The following is a 26,691-nucleotide window of genomic DNA, read 5'->3' on the forward strand; positions in this document are numbered from 1 at the left end:
TGTTGCTCTTTTGAATAAATGTTAGTTTAAATAAATAATGACACAATAACAAGTAAGAGGCATGCGATAATCAACATAAAACCCACTACACACTCATTTCTAGTGCAATCAGATGGTACAGTCAGCGCTATGGATTTAAAATTATTCTACAAAAACATTATTATTGTTTACAATCTCTTCAATTTTATAATAAGCTTATTTACAAAATTTTTAATAGGATTTTTAAATCTTTTTTCAGGTAGATTTAGAACAGACTCTGGTAGTTTGTTGTAAACCATAAAACGAATTACTAACTTTAGTTAAACGCATTTAGGTAAAAACCAGTTTGTTATTATTACGTAAGCTTTTATTACTGTAATGAATCAGTTCGGTTTACAAATTCAATTGAGAAGAACTGGCAAGAAACTCAACAAGATTTTGTTTTAAAAGCCAGTTTATTTAATTTTTTTTATTTATTCATTTATTTCAGGCAACTAGGCCCATATTATAAATACCTTATAGACTAACATACATATAATATAATATTTAAAAACTAATACAATGATATTGTCTGTGTGATCACGGCACTGAAGACGGCAATCTGCCACGGTAGCGCCGATATACCACACCTTTCGGCCAGTAGTCCTCTTTCATGAAGGTGGGCAGCAAGTCGGTGAGGACCAGGGCCACAAACGCTTTGAAACTCGCGTTGTGACTCGACTTCAGCTGCGTTACCCTCAATGTCAGGTTACTCTTGGTACGAATATAATCGACAATGTCCTGCTCCTTAGTGGCGTAATGTAGACGGGACAGGTACTTTGTCGTGGTCGGTGTAGCAGCATTGTGTACTAATGTATGTATTGTGTCTATGTATAAAATTAAAATCCCGTGCATGAATTACTATTGCCATGCATGCTCGTCATTCAAGTAATTGTTTAGTGAGTAATAGTCTTTGCGCAATAAATATAAATTTATCAGATTTTTTAAACTTATTTAAGGGTAGATTTGACATATCATCAGAGTTAGCAATAGACCTATATGAATAGAGATATTCCACTCACTTAATAAGTTCTCCGTCCAACACTTGACTCTGCAACTCTCCGAGTATACCGATGTTTTCCTTCAAGTGGTCCACCAATTCCAGTTGTGCGTGGTTGATTTGCGCGATCTATAAACAGACAACAATAATAATAATATTTATGACATTCCTAATAATATTATAAACGCAAAAGTTTATGAGTATGGATGTTACTCTTCTACGCAAAAACTACTGGACAGATTTTGATAAAACTTTATATTAATATATAGCTTATACATCAGAATAACACATAGGCTATAATTTAAAAAGGAATTATGTAAATTAAAAAGATACTAACAATTTGACGACCTCGGTGGTCTAGCGGTCTAGTGCACCGCTTTACGACCGATGGTCGCGGGTTCGATTCCTCGCACGGCACAAACAATTCTATTCATGAGTTGATTGTTTGTAGCGGTCTGGGTGTTTTCTATGTATAATATGTATGTATTTACTAAAAAAAATATCTATGTATATATGTATCAGTTGTCTAGTAATAGCTTAACTTGGGTCTAGATGGCGCTGTGTGAATTGTCCTGAGATTATTATTATTATTGTTATTAATTATACTCATAAATAATCATGTTTGTGCGAGGAATCGAACCCGCGACCATCGGACATATAGCGGTGTGCTAAAAGGACAGACCATCGAGGCCGTCCAAAATACTTATTATCCTGTAGTTTCACTGCCTAACCTGCATCCTACAACGCAAACTGCTTGGCTGAAATGGGTGAGATTGAGCTACATGCGGTGACACGGATTGGTTTTTCTTTTAATTTTTTTTTCCTTTTGATACTGTTATTGTAACTGATTTTGATTTTTCTGAGCATTGAATATTGCAATTCATTTTATATCTATTTATATTTGTGTTTCCAAGATCTTATTTAATATATTTTTTTGTTAATTTAAATATAATAAATTTATATGCATCTGTATATAGTAAAAAACCCGTATCTTAGTTTTTTTTTAATGAGTAATGGGGGCTGCCTGATAACCAGCGTTGTATAGGTGCACCTCACTAAGGTTGTGCTTATATCAGCAACAGCTGAGGCAGCTCCTATTGACAACTTTCTATGTTATTATTTATTTCTCATTGTGTGTCTCATTGTAAATTATTTGTGTTATGTTGGCAATAAATCAATTATCTATCTATTTATACGTATAATTAGTAAAAATCACGGGATCTTACCACGTTTTATATTTATTTGCTGAGTTCCGGTATTTTCGGTAGTGTTTCAACCACCATGATCACGGGTAAACTGAATATATAATGACCGCGTCAAGTTTAAAACAGTATATATCTATCTATTTACATACAGTATACCTCTACTAAATAGAAAATGAGTATGAACTCACCATAATGTTGAGTTTCCTCTCCATCTCTTCTATCTGGAGACGGAGGCACGCCTCGAATTCTCGTCTGTCGGTCGTCATTGGCGATTGTTGAAGGTAGCTCATGTGACCTGGACATTGAATTAGTTTTACAACTGTTACCATGCATCATGGCAAGGATACCCCACTCCCACGCATTCGTAACTAAAACCTAAGTCACTATGATAAAATTACCCCTCTCCCTCGCGTTCTTGAGCCTAAACTCTGTCACCATGACAAGGTTACCCCTCTCCCCTGCGTTCTTGACCAAAAACTGTCACCAAGACAAGGTTACCCCTCTCCCCTGCGTTCTTGACCAAAAACTGTCACCATGACAAGGTTACCCCTCTCCCCTGCGTTCTTGACAAAAACTGTCACCATGACAAGGTTACCCCTCTCCCCTGCGTTCTTGACAAAAACTGTCACCATGACAAAGTTACCCCTCTCCCCTGCGTTCTTGACAAAAACTGTCACCATGACAAGGTTACCCCTCTCCCCTGCGTTCTTGACAAAAACTGTCACCATGACAAGGTTACCCCTCTCCCCTGCGTTCTTGACAAAAACTGTCACCATGACAAGGTTACCCCTCTCCCCTGCGTTCTTGACAAAAACTGTCACCATGACAAGGTTACCCCTCTCCCCTGCGTTCTTGACCAAAAACTGTCACCAAGACAAGGTTACCCCTCTCACCAGCGTTCTTGACAAAAGTCTGTCACCATGACAAGGTTACCCCTCTCACCAGCGTTCTTGACAAAAGTCTGTCACCATGACAAGGTTACCCCCTCTCCCCTGCGTTCTTGACCAAAAACTGTCACCATGACAAGGTTACCCCTCTCCCCTGCGTTCTTGACAAAAACTGTCACCATGACAAGGTTACCCCTCTCCCCTGCGTTCTTGACAAAAACTGTCACCATGACAAGGTTACCCCTCTCCCCTGCGTTCTTGACAAAAACTGTCACCATGACAAGGTTACCCCTCTCACCAGCGTTCTTGACCAAAAACTGTCACCATGACAAGGTTACCCCTCTCACCAGCGTTCTTGACCGTAAACTGTCACCATGACAAGGTTACCCCTCTCCCCTGCGTTCTTGACAAAAACTGTCACCATGACAAGGTTTACCCCTCTCCTCTGCGTTCTTGACAAAAACTGTCACCGTGACAAGGTTACCCCTCTCCCCAGCGTTCTTGACCGTAAACTGACACCATGACAGGGTTACCCCCTCCCCCGCGTTCTTGACCAAAAGTCTTTCACAATGACAAGGTTACCCCTCTCCCCCCATTCTTGACTAAAAACTCATGAAAAAAACTATATAATTTATATATGGCCTCTGATGTACTTGTTACGACCAGGGTACAGGGTTAGTCGGAAATACTAAGTCCCAAGGATACGTAATTACCCATGGTAACAAACAACTTTTGTTCTACAACTTTCCCCGTCTTTTCTGTGCTCCGCCAGTGTACTTAGTACTAGCTTTAGTGAGGACGGGAGCAACATTCTATTATTATCCTCAAAAGACTGACTAACCTTTTTTCTTGACACACTCGTGGTACTCGAGCGAGAAGGACTCCATGTTGGCATTCCAGTTGCTGATCTCCTTTCCGACCAGGGCCACCTTCTGCTGCACCGTCCGTAAACCCGTCAGCAGCTGTACACCAATTGTTACATTAGACCAGTGTTTCTCAACGTGGGGCCTATGCCCCACAGGGGGCCATTTCGGATAGGGGGTCAACCTTTGCTGAAGGCTATTTAAATGCAATGCTAGATTTCGGTGCCAAATTTAACGAAAACAGCAAATTCTTCAATAACTGCGATAAATAATTATTAGGTATACTTTCGTTTCATATTTAGCTGAATGTGGATTTATAGTATAGGGAATAAAGAAGTTATACTTCGGAAAAATTAGTGGAAAGTTGGATTTTTGCAAGAACCTTCCTTTTGGTGTTCTCAACAAAATCAACAAAATCTCAAAAAATTGATCCGTTTGCCGCTAAAAAAGTTATTAGAGGTCAAAGGTCATAAAGAACAGTTTTTCGCGAATATCTCGTTAACGGTCAGTTATTGGAAAAATAGTGGTTATCAAAACAACCATTTTTTTTCAATTTATTTCTGTCTTATTTTGTCTTTATTCCCTGAACTATTAAATAATAGGAAAGGCTTCACAGGCTACGGTAATCATTTACCATCAGATGGGCCGTATGCTTGATTGCCACCATAGTAGTATAAAAAAAGGCTAAGATGGGCATGGCACAAAAAAGATAGAGAGGGGAACACCGCATTCATTGCTACTTTATATATTAGGTTGTTGGGAAAGTAACTTCGTTTTTCCCGACAAAGGATCTTATTGTATCTTTTCGAACGCAATTTATAACATAAAAAATTAAATTATTCACTTAAGAAACTTAAATAAGGTAAAGTTTTAGCAAGAAATCACCAGGAAACTGTTAAAAACGTTGAAACAGAAAGTAAATTTTCAAACATTTAATAATAATTGAAATTAAAAAAGAGTCCATTTTCGAATTGCCCCCCTAGACAATCAAATAGCCCCCCAGTGGGGCATATGGGCCCCTCATTGGGAAACACTGGTCTAGACGAAAATTTTCTTATATTTTCCAAAAAAAAGAAACGACTCATCATCACCTGCTTCTTCCTTATCCCATTTATTTGTGGTCGTCGTAATATGTTTTTCTCTTCGATTCACTCTGTTCGCAGTCATCCCGTTATTTACTCCCTTTCTTACCATATCATCTTTCACACAGTCCATCCATCTCTTTTTCGGTCTTATAACCATCCACATTCATATGTAACACCATCCTTAGTATATGATGAAACAAAAAACGACTCCTAACATTTATATTATTTTGTTTAACACCGCTACTATTCACATGTGTGAGACCACAAACATTCAGTGCGGAAATCCGACCATAGAGTAAAAACAATACAATAAGGCATCATACCTCGCTGTATTTCCTCTCTGTTTGCGGTGGGGACACGTATTGTGTGCCCATCGCCTTCTGTATGAGGGCTAGCTCCCGAGTCAAACACTGCCGCATGTAGTTGAAGAGTTCTTGAGGTTGATGCCTGCAGACAAACATAATAACCTTCATTCGTGTTAGACTTAATAATGAATGAATGATTGAACGAAACTCTTTATTGTTCCTCTCACAGAAAATACAGTTACATACACAATCTAATATCTTATATATAAAATTCTCGTGTCACAGTTTTCAAAAAGTCAAAGGTAACTTTTATCTATACATATAAATAAAATTGGAGTGTCTGTTTGTAATATTGAAATAACCGTTTTTTACTACGTGCATATGAATATAAATTGTAAAAAATATTATTTTGGTGTATGTACCATACACCAAAAAAACATTTTTTAACATTTTTAATTTTTGTCTGTCTATTTGTTCCGGCTAATCTTTGAAATGGCTAGACTTTTTTTGACAGGTAGCTGATGTAATGAAGAGTAACTTAGGCTATTTTTATTTTACAAAAAATATTTTATTTTAGAAAAATAAAGTTAAAATCCACGCGGACTAAGTCGCGGGAATAGCTAGTTTACCATAAAATTAATATGTCAAGACCCGGGTAACAATATACATAATATATATTAGAAGAAAGAAGAAGAATATAATGATACTAGCTGTCCCGGCAAACGTTGTTTTGAATTAATATAAAAAAAAAATTTAGGGGTGGACTACCCCTAACATTTACGGGGATGAAAAATAGATGTTGGCCGATTCTCAGACCTACTCAATACGCTCACAAAATTTCATGAGAATCGGTCTAGCCGTTTCGGAGGAGTATGGGAACGAAAACTGTGACACGAGAATTTTATATCTAAGATTAAGCGTACTCACCCATATTGTAGGTGTATATTTTTTGCTGCTTCTAGCAGCTTCATCTTGGTAACAAACATATCAGGTGTGTGCAGCAGATCTGCATGCGTGTTGATCTCGTGCACCAGCTCCTCCACGAAGAACTGCTGGTGTTCCTCGTGCTCCACATTCCTGGATGAAGAACAATCTTATATTAGAAACTTACGCAATAAAAATAAGTTAATTTTACCTAAATGCCGTCTACACAAAGTTAGTAATTCATTTTATGGTAATTGCGTAAGATTCTATAATAAACTGCCAGAGTCTACGCTAAATCTGACAGAGAGGCAATTCAAACTTATATAAAGTTAACAAATGTTATGTAAAAAAGTCTATTATAGGATAGATGAATTTATAGATGATAGCAATATATAGCAAGTATAAGTTTATTTACGGACAACGTTATAATTTATTGTTCATACTGCTTTCTTGATATATGATAGCGTAGCGGCTTTTGTATTGATTGCCGCATGCATCCTCATGTAAAGTGCGAATACTGTAACTACCATATAGTAATTTTTGTAGCTGTGACGTGGTCGAGTGGAATGAGTAGTGATGCTCACTAAAATGTCCAGACATGTGGCGGCGTGGTGGGCCGGGTCATTGGGCTCCCTAAAATATGGTCGAGCGCAGTGATGGCTGGCTCATCCGTCATACTCGTGAACGTGTACTGCTTGTAGGGACTGATCTGCTCTTATCACTACGACTGATTTAATCTTATTGTGTTTTTATATTTGAGCCTAAATAAATTAGTGCTGGTTGGTAGTTTGTATTCACACGTTTCGACTTGTAAAATGTGAACTTACAAGGATTGTTTAAAAGAGCAACACACAAGTTTCTTGCTTATTCTTCTTGTGATGAGACAGCTTTCCGAATAAGCGGTAGATTTAAAAAAATGTTGACTATTCAAAAGTGCTTAAATTAAGGTTATTTGAATAAATGATTTTCTATTCTATTCTATTCTATAAAAATAAAAAATATACTAATATTATTAAGATGAAGAGTTTGTTTGAACGCGCTAATCTCAGGAACTACTGGTTAGAATTGAAAAATTATTTTTGTGTTGGATAGTCCATTTGTCGAGGAAGGCTATATCCTTCTAGCTTTTAAGCTAGTACAGTACGCCAGTGCCAGAACTGGTTTACTAAATTTCGATCCGGCAATTTTGATGTCGAAGATGCACCACCCTCGGGAAGGCCGGCTGAAGCTGATAAAGGCACTGGTTGATGTGAACCGGCGAATAACACAACACGTGAGATCGGATTCAGGTTAAATTTACTAAATTTAACAATTTATAACCACTTGAAAGGCCTGGGATGTTATAAGTGTCGCCGCTAGGGTCGCGGTTGATTGCCAGCTCGATCCCGTGACCCTGGCACTATGGCGGCGAGGAGGAATATCGTGGGGTTTTTGTTGAGTAGGAGTCTCACAGTACCCGTCCGTCCAACCGCTGAGACAGCCGGGTCTTCATGAGGGATTTTACCCACGTAAGAAAAAAAAAAGGTACATAACCTACTCTGTATACTTTTTTTTTTCTTTATACGGGATGAGTCGAAAAGGAAGAAAGAATAATAATAATAATAAGAGAATATACCACACTTATCTGATTGTATACGTTGAAAGACGATTAGCACGTGAAACAGCATACGATAAGAGGCAGCTAATCATATAAAAATGATTAACACAAAAGCACCAACAGCGTACGTTCACGCAGGCAACAGTAGGTACACAATTTTTATATTTTAAATTATTTTCTACAAGGTTCCACTGAAAATCAGCGTTTGGGCATTACAGCCCAGACACAAAGCTGAGTGGAAACCAATTTGGTCGCAGCTGTATTTTTAAAATAATTTGTTATAATTTTTGTAAAATGTTGTATGATTGTTTTGTATGCGCCAAATAAATATATTTTTCTTTCTTTCTTTTCAAATTTTGACACTTACCAAACTCTGTTCTCTATCCATAACGCTAGACAATGGCGAACTTCAATGGGGAAAGCATCCCTGTAGATGGCACGAACCTGAAAATACACAATGTGACATATACACACATAGTACGAGAATATAATACATAAATAATACATATTGTCGGTTAAATAGAAAAATGACAATTTTTACATTTTTTTAAATTTATTTAAATTATTTTTTCTTCTTTAAAGTTTTAAATTTACAAAGAAGTATCATATATCATTTTAAAAGTATTTAGATAATGATTAAGATGGCGTGGTTAATTTAATTGACTTATATAAAAGGAGGTAATTCTAGCTTCTAATTTTGACAAATATCATTTTTCTATTTAATCGATGATATTGTATCCTTAATAATATGATAAATGTGACAAGTAGAGATGTTTGTCACGGTTTTGTTGACGTGTATAAGAGGTCGAATTATCCTGTAAGCACGTTCCTAAATTATGTATTTTTTTATCGTTCCCCCGCTTTTTAAAAACAAACTATAAAATTACTAATGGACATACATCGTCAGATCCAGAAGAAAAAAAGAACCGGAAAGGTTCTATGTGAATATATAATTAAAATATTGAGCTTTACCTCCTGTAAGCACTCCGGCGGAAGCTGCTGAGCTCGGGCCCAGAGCGACATCTTTAATCTGAAAAAAAAAAAAACAATGTATCTTTACATCATTACATATTATAAAACAAAGTCGCTGTCGCTGTCTGTCCGTCCATAGTTAAGCATACATACGCATGTTTAAATCTTTAAAAGTACCCAACGGATTTTGAAGCGGTTTTTTTAAATAGATAGCGTGATTCTAGAGGAAGTTTTATATGTATAATACATGTACACCCGGGCGAAGCCGGGCTAGTAGCTAGTCATAAAATAATAAATAAAATATATGAAAGAATCTATACATATAATAAAATTGTAAAATAGTGAGGAGACAGAACTTCCTGATTGATTGGTTGTATGTATGCAGCAGCAGGAGAGATATTTTTTAATTTCCTTCAAGCAAACGAAAATGAACTTTTTGGATAAAAATCACTCTTATGCGTTATAATTATAAATTTAAAGTTCATGTCAGTTCTTATTTTAGTGATCAAGTCTGTTTCTGACTATATAAATATCTATACATTGTAAATAAACTGGCTTTTAAAAAAAAGTATTTCAATTGAGTTTCTTGCCAGTTCTTCTCAATTGGATCTATATACCGAACTGGAGAGACATTATAATGGTAAAAAACTTGACGTTCATAAGCGGCTAAAATGTCCTACATGAATAAATGATTTTGTAATTTGATTCATTCAGGTGATCTGTTTGTTTTATTTTCATTCCACTTACTATAACAATAGTGACCATGCAGTGTTATTCAAGAGTTGTAATAATCTTCTAGAACTTACCAAATGCTTATATGTCTGTATCCTGAGATGATATGGTTATCTGAAACAAAGGAAGACAGTGTGAATATCATATATTCCTCGGTAACTTCTGCTCGTTAACAACAATGATAATTATAAGATATCAGTGTGGTGTCTAAGTAAACTCGAGTTGTGGTGAATTCGAGTTAACTCGAGTTGCGGTGAATTCGAGTTAACTCGAGTTGCGGTGAATTCGAGTTAACTCGAGTTGTGGTGAATTCGAGTTAACTCGAGTTGCGGTGAATTCGAGTTAACTCGAGTTGCGGTGAATTCGAGTTAACTCGAGTTGCGGTGAATTCGAGTTAACTCGAGTTGTGGTGAATTCGAGTTAACTCGAGTTGAATTCTAGTTAACTCGAGAATTCGAGTTAACTCGAGTTGCGGTGTCGTTAACTCGAGTTGTGAATTGACGAGTTGTGAATTTTAACTCGGTCGATTTCGATGAATTCAGTTACGAATTTTCGAGTTAACTCGTCACAAATCGAGTTTCAATAGTTGATTTGAGTTGCGGTGATTTCATTATCGAGTTGTGGTTTTTTTCGAATTCGATAATTCGAGTGCGGTGAATTCGAGTTAATCATTAAAATGATTCGAGTTGCGTTCTATAAGTCGAGTTAACTCTGTGGTGAATTCGAGTTAACTCGAGTTGTGGTGAATTCGAGTTAACTCGAGTTGTGGTGAATTCGAGTTAACTCGAGTTGTGGTGAATTCGAGTTAACTCGAGTTGTGGTGAATTCGAGTTAACTCGAGTTGAATTCTGCCAACTCGAGTTGGAGGTATTCAACTGGTAAATGAACGAATCAAGTGAAGGAGCGAGAGCATGAGTCTGTCATCGAATCGACAATAACATGAAATTTCCCGATCATTTCATATCATACAATTTTCACTCGTCACAAATGTTTCAATATTGATTTGAGGTCATTATCATTTTTTTCGCATATTCGTCCGGTTATGTAATCATTAAAATGATTATGCGTTCTATAAGTCCTTCTGCGGCTTTGAAGTACCATTTCTACTCGCTCCCTATGGTTCGGTGAAGTTTTCAAGACTAGCTGCGGCCAAAAACATTAGATTTGTAACTCGAGTTACCTGAATTTCAACTCGAGTTACGAGTTAACTATAAGTTATGTTTATTACGAGTTAGCACATCTCTAGTGCCATCTAATTCCAAGTATTAAAATCGCTAATATCCTGATAACTCAGGCGTGATGCCGGTTGGTCAGAGAGAGAGGCCCCCCAATGCCTTGAATATTCACAATTACCTATCTCTTATTTATTTTTATAATAATATAATCACTCCAACTTTTTCGCTCCAAAACTACCACTGCTCAGTTCCATCATCCATCAATCTACTTGTCAATGTCACAAAGATTATTTAGGCTCTGGATTCTGCCGTTCCATTTCAGGTTATTCTGAATGCCTTCTGCCCAATTTACACTCAGCCCGAGTGGACAGTGAGCAGCGCGAGGGTGTAAACACGAGTTGAAACACATCCCATGCCATTGGCGCTGCCACTCGCGCTGCCCGGCGATCCCTCGATTGTCGGTTTTTGGTGCGCGAATCAAAGGACTGGCAGCGCGAGTGGCAGCGTGTTTTTACATTCAGCCCTCTCGCTCAGTTGTCGCCCGGCAATATTTCCGCGCGTGGCAGGGGAAGCGGCTGAATGTAAACGTAGCATTAGATAAAGAAGCATGATTATTGACTTTACCATTTTTAATTAATGGTGTCTCACACGATAGTTAACACAAGCTCGAAAAATTCACACAGCAGAGCTTGTGTTATGGGTACTAGACACGTGATATTCTACGCGATTCCCCTTGGAACCACTAGACGACTGATATAAATACATAGACGGGAATGTTTGTTAGAATGGATGGATGTTTGTTACTCTTTCATGCAAAAACTACTCGACGGATTTTGATGAGACTTTACGATAAAATAGCTTATGCATCAGAATAACACAGGCACTGCTAATCATTATTATTACATAGTATAAAATAAAATCGCTGTCGCAGTCTGTCCGTCCCTATGTATGCATAAATCTTGAATACTACGCACCGGATTTTGAACCGGTTTTTTTAAAAAATAGATAGTGATTCAAGAGGAAGTTTTATATGTATAATACATGTACACCCGGGCGAAGCCAGGGCGAGTAGCTAGTAATATTATAAACGCGAAAGTTTGTGAGTATGAATAGATGTTTGTTACTTTTTCACGCAAAAACTACTGAACGGATTTTGATGAAACTTTACAGTAATATAGCTTATACATCAGAATAACACACAGGCTATAATTTAAAAAGATATTATGTAAATTGGGCGAAATATAATGATGAATGTCAAGTAAGTGTGATGCAGGCGAAGTTACGCGGGTTAGATAGTAATTCATATGTCAAAACAACGTCCGTCCATGGGCTACGGTAACTGTTTACCATCAGATGTGCCGTATGCTTGTTTGCCAACATCGTAATATTAAAAAAACTTGCTAGGTTAGTTAGTTGGCAACAATATCAAAGTACATACACTGTGGGTGTGTCATAGATAAGGTAAATTATCTGCTTAAACACTTATAAATATTTTTTATGTACCGGTATATGTCTAAACATATATTTATACATAAAAATTACGTGTCACGTTGTTTGTCCGCGATGGACTCCTAAACTACTGAACCGATTGCAAATTTGATTAGCACATTGTGTGCAATTAGATCCAACTTAAGATAGGATAGCTTACATCTCAGTTTATAGTCGCAATATTATTTGACCTTAGCCACAGTAACATGGCCGGGTATGCCAGTATGAATTTAAAAACGAATCTGTATTTTAATAAACATGTACAAGTTCGTTTGAAAAGAATACGAGCTGAGTTTCTTGTCAGTTTTTCTCATCTCGAAATCATTCCGAACTGACGGTAGATTTGACATATCATAAGAGTCTGTAATAGATCTACATGAATAAAGATATTTTGAATACGAGGTGAGTTTCTTGTCAGTTTTTCTCATCTCGAAATCATTCCGAACTGACGGTAGATTTGACGTATGATAAGAGTCTGTACTTTGAAAATCCTAATGTTTTATGGATAATTGTAAATTTCATTAAAAGTAATAACATTAAAATCTAAATATGTATTAATTAAATAAATTGACCTATACAAAATATATCTACCTATATATTATATATGTACTCTATTAACTACTAACCAAATTTGTGTTGTTTTGTTTCTACACCAGAAAGACTAAAATTACTCTTTTGGATATATTTTGTCTCCAGTGCGTGCCTCTGATACATGATGCTGGCATAAATGGTCGTAAAAATAACGACCGATTGCCATAGAAGAAAAGAAGAAGAAGAAGTAGACCTACATGAATAAAGATATTTTGAATACGAGCTGAGTTTCTTGTCAGTCGTTCTCATCTCGAAATCATTCCGAACTGACGGTAGATTTGACATATCATATGAGTCTGTAATAGCCCTACATGAATGTAGATATTTTGAATATGATTTTGAATTGTCAAAGTTTATACATGTCTACTAGTATCTCTTTATAAATTTATTACCTAACTTATCTTCAGAAACACTTATCAAGATGACTACTATCTGAACCGCCAACGTTGCATAGCCATATAAATTAATATCGCTATTAAAAAACAGATGTTGGAGGGTGATATATTTTTTAGCCACACTGCAGTGATCGTATGAAAAGGTAAATAAGGAACTCACACAAATTGCACAAAATTATAGTATATAGATGATCTGAGTCGGTGACTTGAAGCACTTGAGGTTTTCAATAACAATACACCACACTCGCGACACAAATACAGTTTGTTTTAATATTTAAGGAGCTCCTTTTGTGTAATTGATGCATGCGGTGGTTGTTTTTTGTTAGATGGCGCCGAAATTTTCTTGTCCATATTGTGCAGGGGAATTGGGGCGGGAAAAAGCAGTGTGGCGGCTTACAAACTTTTTTTTTGTTGGTTTTTTTAAGGCTTTAGAAGACGCGCAAACAGAGGGTGAAAATTTAGGATTGTAGGTATATTTCTGTTGTAGTTTTATTTTATACTAGCTTGTACCCGCGAGTTCATCCGCGTGGAATTTAACTTTATAGTTCTAAAATAAAAGTAGCATAAGTTACTCCTTATTACATCAACTACCTGCCAAAAAAGTCCCGTCGAAATCGGTCCAGCCATTTCAGAGATTAGCCGCAACAAACAGACAGAGAGACAAAAATTGTAGAAAATGCTATTTTGTTATATGTACCGTATTTATATTCATATGCGTGTAGTAAAAAACGGTTACTTCAGTATTACAAACGGACACTCCAATTTTATTTATGTAATAAGGAGTAACTTGGGCTACTTCATTTTAGAAAATAAAGTTAAATTCCACGCGGACGAAGTCACGGGAACAGCTGGTATACAATAAATGTAATGTTCAAAGGCGAACTTATCTCTAAAAAAAGATTGTAGTAATATTTCTAAGGAATGTTATATTTCTATGTAAATTAGAGAAATCTATTTATTATCTAAACACAGCATCAATACATCCATAGGCACGTAGGTCTAACCATTACGTGATTTTTCTTTAGCATTCGAAAACCTCATATCCGTCAGGCGGGTGTTGGCCTTCAGCCGCTCTATAAGTCCTTCCTTTGGTTTGGAGTGCCATCTGCACGTAGCTACGGCCAGCATTGGAGTAGTCCAAAAAATATATAATAACCTCTTCAGAGTAAAGCGGCGCCGGTGTCAGAGAGGTTGAAGAGTAATCGTCTATCATGGTATGGACATGTAATGCGTAGGAACGAGGATAATGTTTTAAGAAAGGCGTTACATATGAATGTGGATGGTTATATGGGCAGAGGAAGGCCGAAAGAGATGGATGGACTGTGAGAAAGATGGGTTATGACCGAAATAAATGGGATAAGGAAGAAGCAGATGATGATGAACATTATCTCAATTTGTAACTTTTTACTACTCTCTTCTATTTCTCTTTCTTTCACTATTTTTCCATTCTACTCTCTATGGTTCTGTGACTGTCAGACTATTGAGTATCTAGTATATATTTATTTTTATATATATATATATATATATATGTGTATATAATTATTTGTATATATGTATAATATAATATTTGCATATATTTATGTAATTTATGATTGTATTCCTTAGATATATATTGTATTTATCATTCTGTTTATATTTTGTTGCTTTTTATTTATCATTTATTATATTTGCACCGCCAACATTTACTCTCTGCACCACCAATGGTCGACTGGTAGAAAATGCCGCATGGTGTTAAGTCCGCCAAATGTACTTTACTATATTTTGTATATTATGTGCATTGAAGTTAAATAAATAAATAAATGATGAACCACTTAAGAGTACAGTTGCATCATCCGCGTTGTATATATCACGACGTAGATATATATCTTAACCTAAATATATATAACTCAAAGGTGACTGACATAGTGATCTATCAACGCACAGCCCAAACCACTGGACGGATCGGGCTGAAATTTGGTGAAATGATCCCCAAACATGAAACCTGGATCGTTGTTCCTTTGGCAGGTAACAGGTAACAAAGGTGTAAAAATTTTTATATCAAATTCGTTATTTTAAGATGCTCCATTTTTTCATATATTGTTCGTAGCAGTATTATAACTTGCACTGCTCATTGCCAGACACTTAGTGTGGTTCCAACCCCCCAGATCCCCCTAAACTATATTATTTTATAAATAGTGTTTAGCACCACTTAATTTCTGATGGTTGTGAGTTCTGTTCCTCGTATGGTGCAAACATTTGTATTCAAAAGTTTGATTCGATTGTTTGTATCAGTCTGAGTGTATTTAAAAAAATAATGTACCTATGTATTTATTTCAGTTGTCTAGTACCCATAACAGGAGCTGTGCTTAGTTTGGAACTAGATGGATTGTGGGAAGTGTTCAGAGATATTATTATTATTAGAAAAGATAAGCTTAGTCATGAGAATAAAACGTTCAAAATATGCATGCTATTAGAAAAGACAATGAGAACAAAACCTAAATAAATAAAAGCAAATGTGTAATGCAAAAATAAGTAATACTGATTCAATAAAACTGTCCAAATTATAAAACCTGTAATAAATAAAACATCATACAGTTACAAACCTTATGAAGTTGACCAAACAAGTACATTCCTAACGATCAAGAAAAAATATGCAATAAAAAAAACAATTCACTCATAGACATAATTATAAATGTGCATAAACATTCATGGCCATCTCTATAACACTGGCCATAAACAACATCAATACTAAGTATACTTACGCCATTCAAATATTCTCACGATTACGGAAATATTTAATTAAATCCACTAATCGATAGATTAATAACACATTTACAAAACGACCTCTCGCGATTTCTCGGAATACGATTTAACAAAAACACATGACACTATGGATAAATTAAAAAAACACTTTTTTGTATTTCGAACGCGTGCGTTGTAAAGGAACAGACACTTGTTAGTTTTATCCTATCTCCGGGATATCAAACAGTTTACCTGTATCGAGCGAACGTCCGCTCCGCAACAAATACCCGTAGCGATTTCCAAGAATTCTGACGTTTAAACACACACACAAAACTCGGCTGGAGGGAGAACTAGTGAGGTGTTGGTACGATAAGCGAATCGATTAAAATGTATTTATTAAATTATTTAAATCGATTTCAATCCAGACAATATCATTTCGTTAATAATAATAAAATAAATATCACTCGTATCTATTTTTTAATTAGTTACTTATTACATTACATTAGTGTAAGTAGAATAACTGGTTTTTGGAAAATTGCAAATTATTGTTACCGAAGATTATGGACGTAATAAATTAACTAATTAACTTAAGCCAAGAATAAAATAAGAAAGAATAGAGATAGTTAATTTTATCGAATATTTTTTATTATACAGTATTGCCGATTACAAATCGATATGTACATGTATTATTTCTGATGCACTTCACTAATCACCAACATGTGTACAGAATTTTAATTTTAGCCGAATCAACAAACAATGACCTTTGAATAAACTTACCTACTATAATTGAACAAATTGTATCCTCTAACTATGTGTTAAGTCACTTCACATTATAAATTACACTTGGTGACACTAATTATAATTTGAATAGAATTACATAAAATAGATAATTAATAAAATACCACGAATGGCCCGTGTATGACGCAGTATTATGTAAAGTTAACAAGTGACTGGCTTATGATTGACACACCTGACAATTCTTTTTTCTAATTCATCAGGCGAAAGGCATGGCCCATACAGCCTAAACAAAATACTTACAATATTGACGGCGGACAAAATGACGACTATAGTCAGATTAGAAAAGAGTATTTTTACCATAAATTAAGAAGGTATTACAATATATTTTAGAATTACAATAATATTATGATAATGATTACATTATCATTACGATATAAAGTAAAGAAAAAGCACTATAACAATAGTATTAAGCACGTTTAATATGGTTTTGCTTACAGTATAAATTTGGATTTTATGGCAATTTTCTTAAGTTCATTAATATTTCTTTCACAATATTCTTCACAAAACTTTTTTAGTTTGCATTATTAATTTACCGAATTTTATTTTCTTAAATATTCCATCAAAATGCCTTCATTTTCTAATTAATGGTTTATTATATTTTTTTAAATCTCTTTGTAACAATTATGTACAATACTTACTATACATTGCATGAAATGGAACGTTTTAAAGCGGTGATTTAAAAAAAACAGTATTAAAACAATTCAAATTCGCAGAAATATGAATAAAATGTAATAAAATTATTTATTAAATCAAAAATGTATTAAATATACATATTCGTTTTAATTTTTTTGTGATACAAAACAACAACGAGAATAGAGAAACCACTTTTTTATTTTATCCCCTTAGGGGTGGAATTGATCAAAATCCTTTCTTAGCGGATGCCTACGTCATAACATCTACCTGCATGCCAAATTTCAGCCCGATCCGTCCAGTGGTTTGGGCTGTGCGTTGATAGATCACTGTCAGTCACCTTTGAGTTATATATATTTAGACAACTGCGTGACCTACGTATCGTTAGATAAAACGTGAGCTGGCACAATCTACTATCGAACATGCTGATTTGCATCACTATATTACGATCTCCTCCAATCGATCCCCCGTCCAATTCAAACGGGGTTCGAAATTATGACGAGCCGAGGTTCGTACCCCTAGCGGTGCCCTCAGACTGGTGTCGTATCCGTCAGGCAGAAGTTGTCCTTCAGCCGCACCATAAGTCCTTCCTTTCGTTTTGAGTGCCATTTATGCAATACCAAGTGAGTGAGCCTTTTAAACGAGATATTCTTTCTTTCCAAACATTAAGTAGCAAATTGGACAAATATATGGCTAACTTAGGCTTGTTCACAACAAAAATCTGCAGATTTTAACAAACCGAAGAGGAAACGCCACTACACATCCTATGTGGTTGCAGCCCACTCATGCATAAACGAAATATCTCCTTTGGAAAGTATACACTTTATCCTGAGGAGATAAAAACCATCGCTCCCAAGAATATCCTTCAATTCTTGTCCCTGACGGGTCCAGGTAGCGAACTGTGAAAAAGGGCGAGCACAATAGATCTATGTAGGTCGCAGTGCTACAGGTCCAAGCACGTGACAATAGTCCAAATTATCCAATAAAAAAAAACATTTTGGTTAAACGAGTAAAAAATGATTTTTTTTTAATAAGCTGATATTCTGCCTACATTAATTGAGACATTTTAGTATGTTTTCTTTACCATTCTTATTTTTAATTGCAGTTGCTGGTACACTAGAAGCAACCAGGTCTGTCGCACCGATTGATAAACGCCATACTCACCTTCTGGCGATGTCAAACACCACACACATTGACATTCGTTATTTGTGTTATATGTAACTATCTGACCCGCGCAATTTCGCCTGCATCACACTAACCTGACATTTATTTATTATACTTCGGCCAATTTCCATATATTTTTAATTATAGCCTATGGATCGAAATTAGACGGCCTGAGCCGAGGTTCGAACCTCTAGCGGTGCCTTTAGACTGGCGTCGTATCCGTCAGTCGGAAGTTCTCCTTCAGCCGCTCTATAAGTCCTTCCTGTGGTTTGGAGTGCCATCTCCACTCGCCCCCTATCGTCCGGTGAAGCTGTAAAGGCCAGCTGCGGCCAACAGCATTAGAGTTGTTCGAAAAAATAATTATAATACTCATAGATGCTAGTTCAAAATTTCAATTCAGGGTAGTAAATTATTAATAGATATATTTTTAATTCGGCCGAAATGTTAAATAAAATTTTTATATTAAATATTGTAATATTGTTTTATTTAATTACAGTGTCTAACCAATACAATAATCTGATGAAATTACATTCTCACGTTGTTATTTTAAAACATGCATGTTAATTTGAAAAGACAAGTTTTAAAGTTCATTTTGTTATAGATATAAATAGAAAATATATGTATATCAGTCGTATATATATATGTATATTACTATATATATATATGACGGGCTCAGTGGTCTAGCGGTTAGCATACCGCCTTAATTCCGATGGTCGCGGGTTCGATTCCTCGCACAGCACAAACATTTGTATCGGTCTGGATTTTTTCTATATATAATATTATAGTGTTTACGAAAAAAAAAACAATGTATATGCATCAGTTATCTAGTACCCATAACACAAGCTTTAGCTAGCTTAACTTGGGTCTAGATGGCGCTGTGTGATTTGTCCTGAGATTATTATTATTATTAATATGCATATGGTACTATCCAAATATTCGCAATTTATTTCGTATCTATATAAATAATCAGCATCGGTGGTCTAGCGGTTTGGCACACCGCTTCGCTTCCGATGGTCGCGGGTTCAATTCCTCGCACGATACAAACATTTGTAAGATTGTATCGATATGTATTTACAAAAAGAATGTTAATTAATTTAAGTATTTCTATCACTTGGTAGACATAACACAAGCTCTGCTTAGCTTGGGTCTAGATGGCGCTGTGTGAATTGTCCTGGGAACTTATTATAATATTTTATTATATTAATTATTATTACAATACATTTTAATACTCAGTCACTACGAATATTAAAAGAACACAAACTTCATTACAAATGCAATTTCCTTATAAAAATTTCTATATACAGACTGACCTTATTTAATATAACAATTTCGGTCAGTTTTACTACATATTGCAAGTTTCAGTTTAGATTTTATTATGTAATTACAATGACAAACAAACTGACGGTCCGAATAATTGTACCTTACATCGTCTATATACAGCGGTGGAAGCAAAACCAAACCCAAACAGTGCCTTAGTTAAGTTTTTCCCGGAGTTGATGTCAGTGCAATGGGGCCTCGAGGCCCCAACCGTCTTCTATGTGCATGAACAACACCCCGAGGAATAAAAACACATACATAGGACTAGTTCTGAAGAAAGCTTCCCTCGAATTAGATACTGGGGTAAAGGGGCTTCGAGGCCTCAAGGGTCAACTATATAGATGAACAACACCCTGAGTAATAAAAACCCAATTATGGCACTAGATCTTATTGTAAGTTTCAGCCGGATTTGATACCGGGGTAAAAGGCCCCCGAGGCTCCAAACCTCTTAGAAAGACTGTTGGGGCCTCGAGACCCCAACAGTCTTCTATATACATGAACTACACCCGAAGCAATAAAAACACATACTTAGGACTAGTTCTAAAGAAAGCTTCCCTCGAAGTAGATACCGGGGTAAAGGGGCTTTGAGGCCCCAAGGGTCAAGTATATACATGAACAACACCCCGAGCAATAGAAACACATACATAGAACTAGTTCTTAAGAAAGCTTCCCTCAAAGTAGATACCTGGGTAAAGGGGCGTCGAGGCCTCAAGGGTCACCTATATACATGAACAACACCCCGAGCAATAGAAACACATACATAGGACTAGTTCTTAAGAAAGCTTCCCTCAAAGTAGATACCTGGGTAAAGGGGCGTCGAGGCCTCAAGGGTCACCTATATACATGAACAACACCCCGAGCAATAGAAACACATACATAGGACTAGTTCTGAAGAAAGCTTCCCTCGAATTAAATACTGGGGTAAAGGGGCTTCAAGTCCGCAAGGGTCACCTATATACATGAACAACGCCCTGAGCAATAAAAACCCAAACATGGCACTAGTTCTTAAGAAACGTTCTCTGAAATTGAACGGCAAAGGGGCCCCGAGGCCCTAACCCTCTTAGAGGGATGCAGATTAGTTTCGGTCAGCACCCCGGGTGTCACAAAAGACAATATTGTACCACTCCTATAGTACTCACTCTGAGGACTAAGGTGTAAGTTGTGAAACCTTTTAGCTACCGTTATTTAACCAAATTTTGTTTAGCTGCTGATATATATATTTGTACATATCTGGGTTCTTTGTATATATTATGTATGCATTTATAAAAATCATTTTTGTATCAGTTGTCTAGTACCCATAACACAAGGTCTGCTTAGCTTGGCACTAAATGACTGTTTGACTTGTCCTAAGGTATTAAATTGCTGGTGTTGTATACAGACAACAGTTACCACTTACCATCAGGTGGACCGTCAGTTTGTTCGACATTTCAGTTAGGGGCCATACATAAATGTCACATCAAATTCAGTACTGTTTAACCTCATCCCATTATTTCAAAGGTTGTTACATTCTGAGAGGGTAGTTAGGGCTCCTAGATTTTGTGACATTAAACATTCTTTTTTTTTAAAGAGAGAGGACGACCTAAATAATTATGGATGGATTATGTGAAAGATGACGTGAATAAAAGAGTATGCTCAGATTTGACGGCCGATAGAGATCAGTGGAAGAGAATGACATACTGCGCCAACCACAGATAATGGGATAAAAGGAAGGCAATGATGAAACTTTCTTTTTTTTACCTAATTTGAGCGCATTTGACCGAAATCTCACCTGTTAAGTGATGATGCGATGTAAGCTGTTACATGCAAGCTTATAGTGCCTATTCACTCTTGACTAGAAAGTCTCAATGTTGTAAGAGGCTGGAAATACAGACTAGTTGGTCGCATAAGGAAAAGGTTTCGAGTATTCTAGACCTTTATTACACAAACATTTGTATTCATGAGTATGTTTGTATCAGTCTGGGTGTTTTCTATATATATGATGTATGTATTTATAAAATAATATCTATGTATTTATCAGTTATCTAGTACCCATAACACAATCTCTGGTTAGCTTGGGACTAGAAGGCGCTGTGTTTATTGTCCTGAAATTAATATTTATGCATGACCCCTGATATTAAAAACTCAATGAATTATCTAGTACCATATAAGCTCTGCTTAGCTCGGTTCTAGCTGACGCTGTAATTCATCCTCGTACTTCCAACTCTTCAATCATCTACCAGCTGAACATTCCATGAGTCAGGAACCGTTTCATCCAAATTGTACTCCCCGGGAACACCCTGAACGGTCACAACAACCTGTTCACCTTCTGCCTCTTCGATTTGTATCTCCACAGGATCTATCTCCACTTCCTTCTGCATCATTCCCATCAGCTCCTCATATTTGAGCTTCTGTTCTTCTGTCATGTTCGCGGGATTGTGATTCTTGAGGTGATAGTTCAAATGGCTGCTTTGTTTGAAGCGTTTCTGGCATATCCCACATTGGAATGGAGAGACATTCGTGTGGGTCCTCATATGTTGTTTGAGATGAACAGATTGACAGAATGACTTACTGCATATGACACAGCGGTAGGGTTTTACTTTGGTGTGAATGCGGATGTGCTGGTCGAGGCCCGACTTCTGAGTGAAGGCTTTCGGACAGAACGTGCAGGGGAAGGGACGGTCTCCGGTGTGCATTCTCATATGCTGTTGTACACCACTCTGTAACATTGCAATAAAGTTCAAATTAATAATTTCGCCTACTGCAACATAGCGCTGAATTCAAGAAGCTCGACGTGAAACACAACTTATTTCTTATAATTGTGTGCAAACTAATTTTAATTTAATTATTTTACGATTATAAATTTTTATTATTCTTACTAATATTACAAATGCGAAAGTAATTCTGTTTGTCTGTCTGTCTCGCTTTCGCTGATAAATTGTTTTTATCCTTATGAATATTATAAATGCGTAAGTAAGTCGTATCTGTCTGCTGCCTCACTTTCACGTCAAAACTACTGAACCAATTTAAATAACTTTGTTACACAGATAGTCAAGATCCTGAGAATGGACATAGCTACTTCATTACCTTCATATAATAACATTGACATCGCTGTTACTCTAGTCAGCTAGTGCAACCTAGTCCAAACATCGAGAGAGGTACTATATCTTAAAAAACCTTTATTTAATACCTTTAATCTACCAAGGTATTTACCTTTATCTTAAAATAGCTGTGTCCGCGGTTTCACCGCGAGAAATTTATAGCCTATATATTATTCTGATTTATAAGCTATATTATTGTAAAGTTTCATCAAAATCCGTTCAGTAGTTTTTGCGTGAAAGAGTAACAAACATCCATACTCACAAACTTTTGGGTTTATAATATTATTAATAATGTATACAAACCCAAATCTTTAAATATAAGTATTACCTGTTGAGTAAATCGTTTCCTGCATATAGTGCATTCAAACGGCTTCTGTTTCACGTGGATTATTGAGGCATGTTCCGCCAGCTCCTTATTCGTCAGAAAACCCACTCCACACAACTGTAATTGTACAATTTCACACAGAATAGAAGATCAGTTATTCAAATAAACTTACATTGAAGCACTTTTGAATAGTCATAACATTTTGAAAAGAATACGAGCTGAGAGAGCAAGGTCTGGACTTCATGGGCTCTTGCACTATGAGTTTCTTGTCGGTTCTCATCTCGAAATCATTCCGAACTGACGGTACATTTGACATATCATAAGAGCCTGTAGCCAATAGACCTACTGTGTACAACTTATTTTTTATCTCTCTCCGGTCATTCAAAAAGCTGCCTCATCACAAGAACTAGAAAAAAATTGTGTGTTGTTCTTTTAAATAATTTAGTTGTAACTTTATATTTTTAAGTTGAAATGTTCTGTATGTATAATATGCGAGTTACCGACCCTTAAGAAACCTTAATATACCCTTCTTAAAAATATATTAAACTAGTCACTCGTTGCTGTGGCTGAAGTTCTTGAATAAAATAATATTGCGACTATAAATCGAGATGTAAGCTATCCTATCTTTCAAGTTGGATCAAATTGCACACAATCTGTAAATCAAATTTACAATCAGTTCAATAGTTTAGGAGTTCATCGCGGACAAACAACGTGACACGTAATTTTTATATAATAAAATTACTAAAATATAATAAATATTACTAATTAAGACTAGTAAAAAACAAGATTCTTACCTCACAAGGATATGGCAGACTATCGTCGCAAGCTATCAGGGGTTTCTCACAAACTTGACACCTATGGCCCTTCCGTCTCCTGGTGTGTTCATCTCTGAAGTGGACCGAGTATTCGCAGCACGAGAAGAAGATCTGATGGCAGGTCCCGTCTGCCACCGATGTCGATGGTTGTAGACATTCGAATGGACCACTGTGGAGTATACAATTATAAATTAACAAGGAACAGGACATTGTCGATTATATACAAACCAAGAGTAACCTGATATTGAGACGCAGCTGGAGTCGAGCCATAACGCGTTTGTGGCCCGGCTCTCCGCCATCATGAAAGAGAACAACTGGTGAAGGGTATATAAACCAATATAGGATGTGTAGTGGCGTTTCCACTTCACTTTGGCCAAATCTGCAGATTTTTGTTGTGCACAGGCCTAGGTTTGCCATATGTTCAATTTGCAGTGTCCTGTGAAGGCCCTAGTCATCCTGCATATGTTGTTTTTACTTATATCGAACTTGCCCGAGGCACATTATTATTGATCCTAACGTTCCCATAATGGCAGCTCACCTAGTGGTTTTTTTTTATAACATAGGTGACAAACGAAAATGCGGCTAACCTGATGGTAAGTGATTACCGCCGGCCAAGAGTTAACTTACGTGATAGGTTGTGGTGGCTCCTTATCTTTCCTCGCAGTTGATGTTTTCGGTACCTTCACCACTTTGATATCCTTCTTCTTCCCGGCCTTCAGCTTCGGTAGATCTTCACTCTTAATTATGATGTAGCTGACATCCTCAGAAGCTAAACTCATCAGGTTCCCAGGTTCAATTGTGGATAGTAAGTCTTCAGTTTTAATTTTTATTGGCTTCTGATCAGGGAGTTCTGTGTCAGCTTTGCGTTTTGGCTGAAACATAACACTATAGAATCACTAGCAGATCCGGCAAACGTTGTTTTGCCATGTAAATTATTATCACCATTAAAAAATAGGGGTTGGTTATAGAACGGTGAAAATTTAGGGTTGTATGTATTTTTTATTCAGTCAAGCCGTTTCGGTCATTTATACTCATAAACTTGAAACCTATAAATAATATATATTTAAAAGATCAAAACGTAAGTCTCTTGCTCATAGTCATCAGTCCACATTGGTAACAATACCCTTGTTGGAAACTATTTTATATACCTTTTTATTGTCTATATTTTTTATAATATTATATTGTTTTTATATGACATAAGTCAATTCAGTACAAAAATATTCTACAACTACAACGGTGCCGTTTTACTTTTTGCTCGTCACCTTGGTCTCCATCCTCTACAACACTCTTCACCCTTATTGGTGATGGTTATCGCTTACCATTAGGGTCATCAGTTTTCTACACCAATAACATAAATAAACTTGAGTTGTCTTACCGAAGTCGGAGGAGTCTGCATCCAGACCTTGCAGTCTCCAGTGGCGTACGACTCGAAGTGTTCCATCCGCGCATGGTTCCGCAGCGCCACTTCGCTGACGAACCCCTTGGTGCACAGTCGACAGTGCACTATATCCTCATCTTCTTCTTCCACCACTTCTTTCTGTAAAATATTATACTTTTTTTATCTATCTATACCAGAGGTTCCCAAACTTTTTTGTGTCATAGACCCCTTGCCATATTTTTCGGTATTGGGTAAACCCACCATTCTCACCTGGTATTGATTTTTTGTAAATTTCTAACTGTAGTAAAAACATAAAGTAAAAACAACAAGATGACCACTGTCGTAGACCCCTAGCAGTTTGTCATATACCCCTGGGGGTCGATATAGACCACTTTGGGAATCACTGATTTATTTATTAAAATAACGGATGGTAGGGAAAAAAAATTATAATGTAAAAACTTGACATTCATAAGTGGCTAAAATGTCCTACATGAATAAATGATTTTTGAATTTGAACTTTAATGCAGTAAAGAGTACATATGGCGTGTGTACATATCCACCATGAGTTGTGCAGAGATAAGTTGTTGGCAGTGCAAATAATATTATAATAATTTTATAAAACGTACACAAATAAATATATATATATACATAGATATCCCTACAAATATACATAAATACATATACATACAAAAATATACCATACATACATAAATACATGCCTAATAATCTGACAATGAGAAAGTGATTACAGCTGACAGTGAAAAACATATTACAACATAGTAATACATACAAAAACTGATCTATACTAATGAAATTAAATTATCAGAGAAAGAATCATAGGGACAGGTCGGCATACTTGTTTTAAGGGAACAGTGTATGCCTTCAAATGTTTATGTGTCTTTTTTCTAGCAATAAATAAGTATTATTGCTATTATATATACTTGACCTAACGGGTCTAGGTAACAAACTCTAAAAAAGAGAGAGCACAATAGATCTATGTAGGTTACAGTGCTACAGGTGTTACAGTCACCTGATAATAACCTGAAAAACCCAATAATATTATATATTTAAATTGTACATAAGGAATATGAACCTCGTAGGAACTTACCTTAATCTTTATGTTTGGCACCAAATTAACAAAGCGAATTGGTTGAGTCATTTCTGGTTCAGGCTCTGTAATAAAAGAAAATAGTAAACATCTAAATTTACGAGTGGCTGTGAATAATAAT

The 26,691-nt window shown here is 36.2% G+C and overlaps 2 protein-coding genes across 2 annotated transcripts in view; both read right to left on the bottom strand.

The window, feature by feature from the left end:
- The window catches only part of LOC131842793 (signal transducer and activator of transcription 5B), a 39,303-nt gene extending 22,413 nt beyond the window's left edge, over positions 1–16,890 (bottom strand). The window contains exons 1-9 of the mRNA XM_059191364.1: positions 16,736–16,890; positions 9,663–9,702; positions 8,857–8,914; positions 8,252–8,328; positions 6,291–6,440; positions 5,382–5,505; positions 3,952–4,072; positions 2,412–2,518; positions 1,041–1,147 (exon numbers count right to left, since the gene is read on the bottom strand). Coding sequence (XP_059047347.1) covers positions 1,041–1,147; positions 2,412–2,518; positions 3,952–4,072; positions 5,382–5,505; positions 6,291–6,440; positions 8,252–8,328; positions 8,857–8,907 — 737 coding nt within the window. The 5' untranslated portion in view covers positions 8,908–8,914; positions 9,663–9,702; positions 16,736–16,890. The remainder of the gene's footprint in view (positions 1–1,040; positions 1,148–2,411; positions 2,519–3,951; positions 4,073–5,381; positions 5,506–6,290; positions 6,441–8,251; positions 8,329–8,856; positions 8,915–9,662; positions 9,703–16,735) is intronic.
- Positions 16,891–21,778: 4,888 nt separating this feature from the next.
- LOC131842764 (zinc finger protein 235-like) lies at positions 21,779–26,637 on the bottom strand. The gene is made up of 6 exons (XM_059191330.1): positions 26,571–26,637; positions 25,460–25,621; positions 24,712–24,956; positions 24,064–24,253; positions 23,273–23,386; positions 21,779–22,563 (listed from the first exon to the last, which is right to left on the bottom strand). The coding sequence occupies exons 1-6, from the start codon at positions 26,619–26,621 to the stop codon at positions 22,072–22,074; spliced, it is 1,254 nt and encodes a 417-aa protein (XP_059047313.1). The 5' UTR covers positions 26,622–26,637; the 3' UTR covers positions 21,779–22,071.
- Positions 26,638–26,691: the final 54 nt, after the last annotated feature.

Source organism: Achroia grisella, unplaced genomic scaffold (assembly GCF_030625045.1).
Source record: "Achroia grisella isolate CSIRO2021 unplaced genomic scaffold, CSIRO_AGI_Agris_v1 utg2471, whole genome shotgun sequence".
In the NCBI taxonomy this organism is placed as follows: domain Eukaryota; kingdom Metazoa; phylum Arthropoda; class Insecta; order Lepidoptera; family Pyralidae; genus Achroia; species Achroia grisella.

Coding starts and splice junctions, on each gene's coding strand:
- LOC131842764 (XM_059191330.1), bottom strand. CDS start 26,621: ATGACTCAACCAATTCGCTTTGTTAATTTGGTGCCAAACATAAAGATT. Junction 25,622..26,570: donor TGCCAAACATAAAGATTAAG/GTAAGTTCCTAC, acceptor AATATTTTACAG/AAAGAAGTGGTGGAAGAAGA. Junction 24,254..24,711: donor GAGCCACCACAACCTATCAC/GTAAGTTAACTC, acceptor TATACTCCACAG/TGGTCCATTCGAATGTCTAC.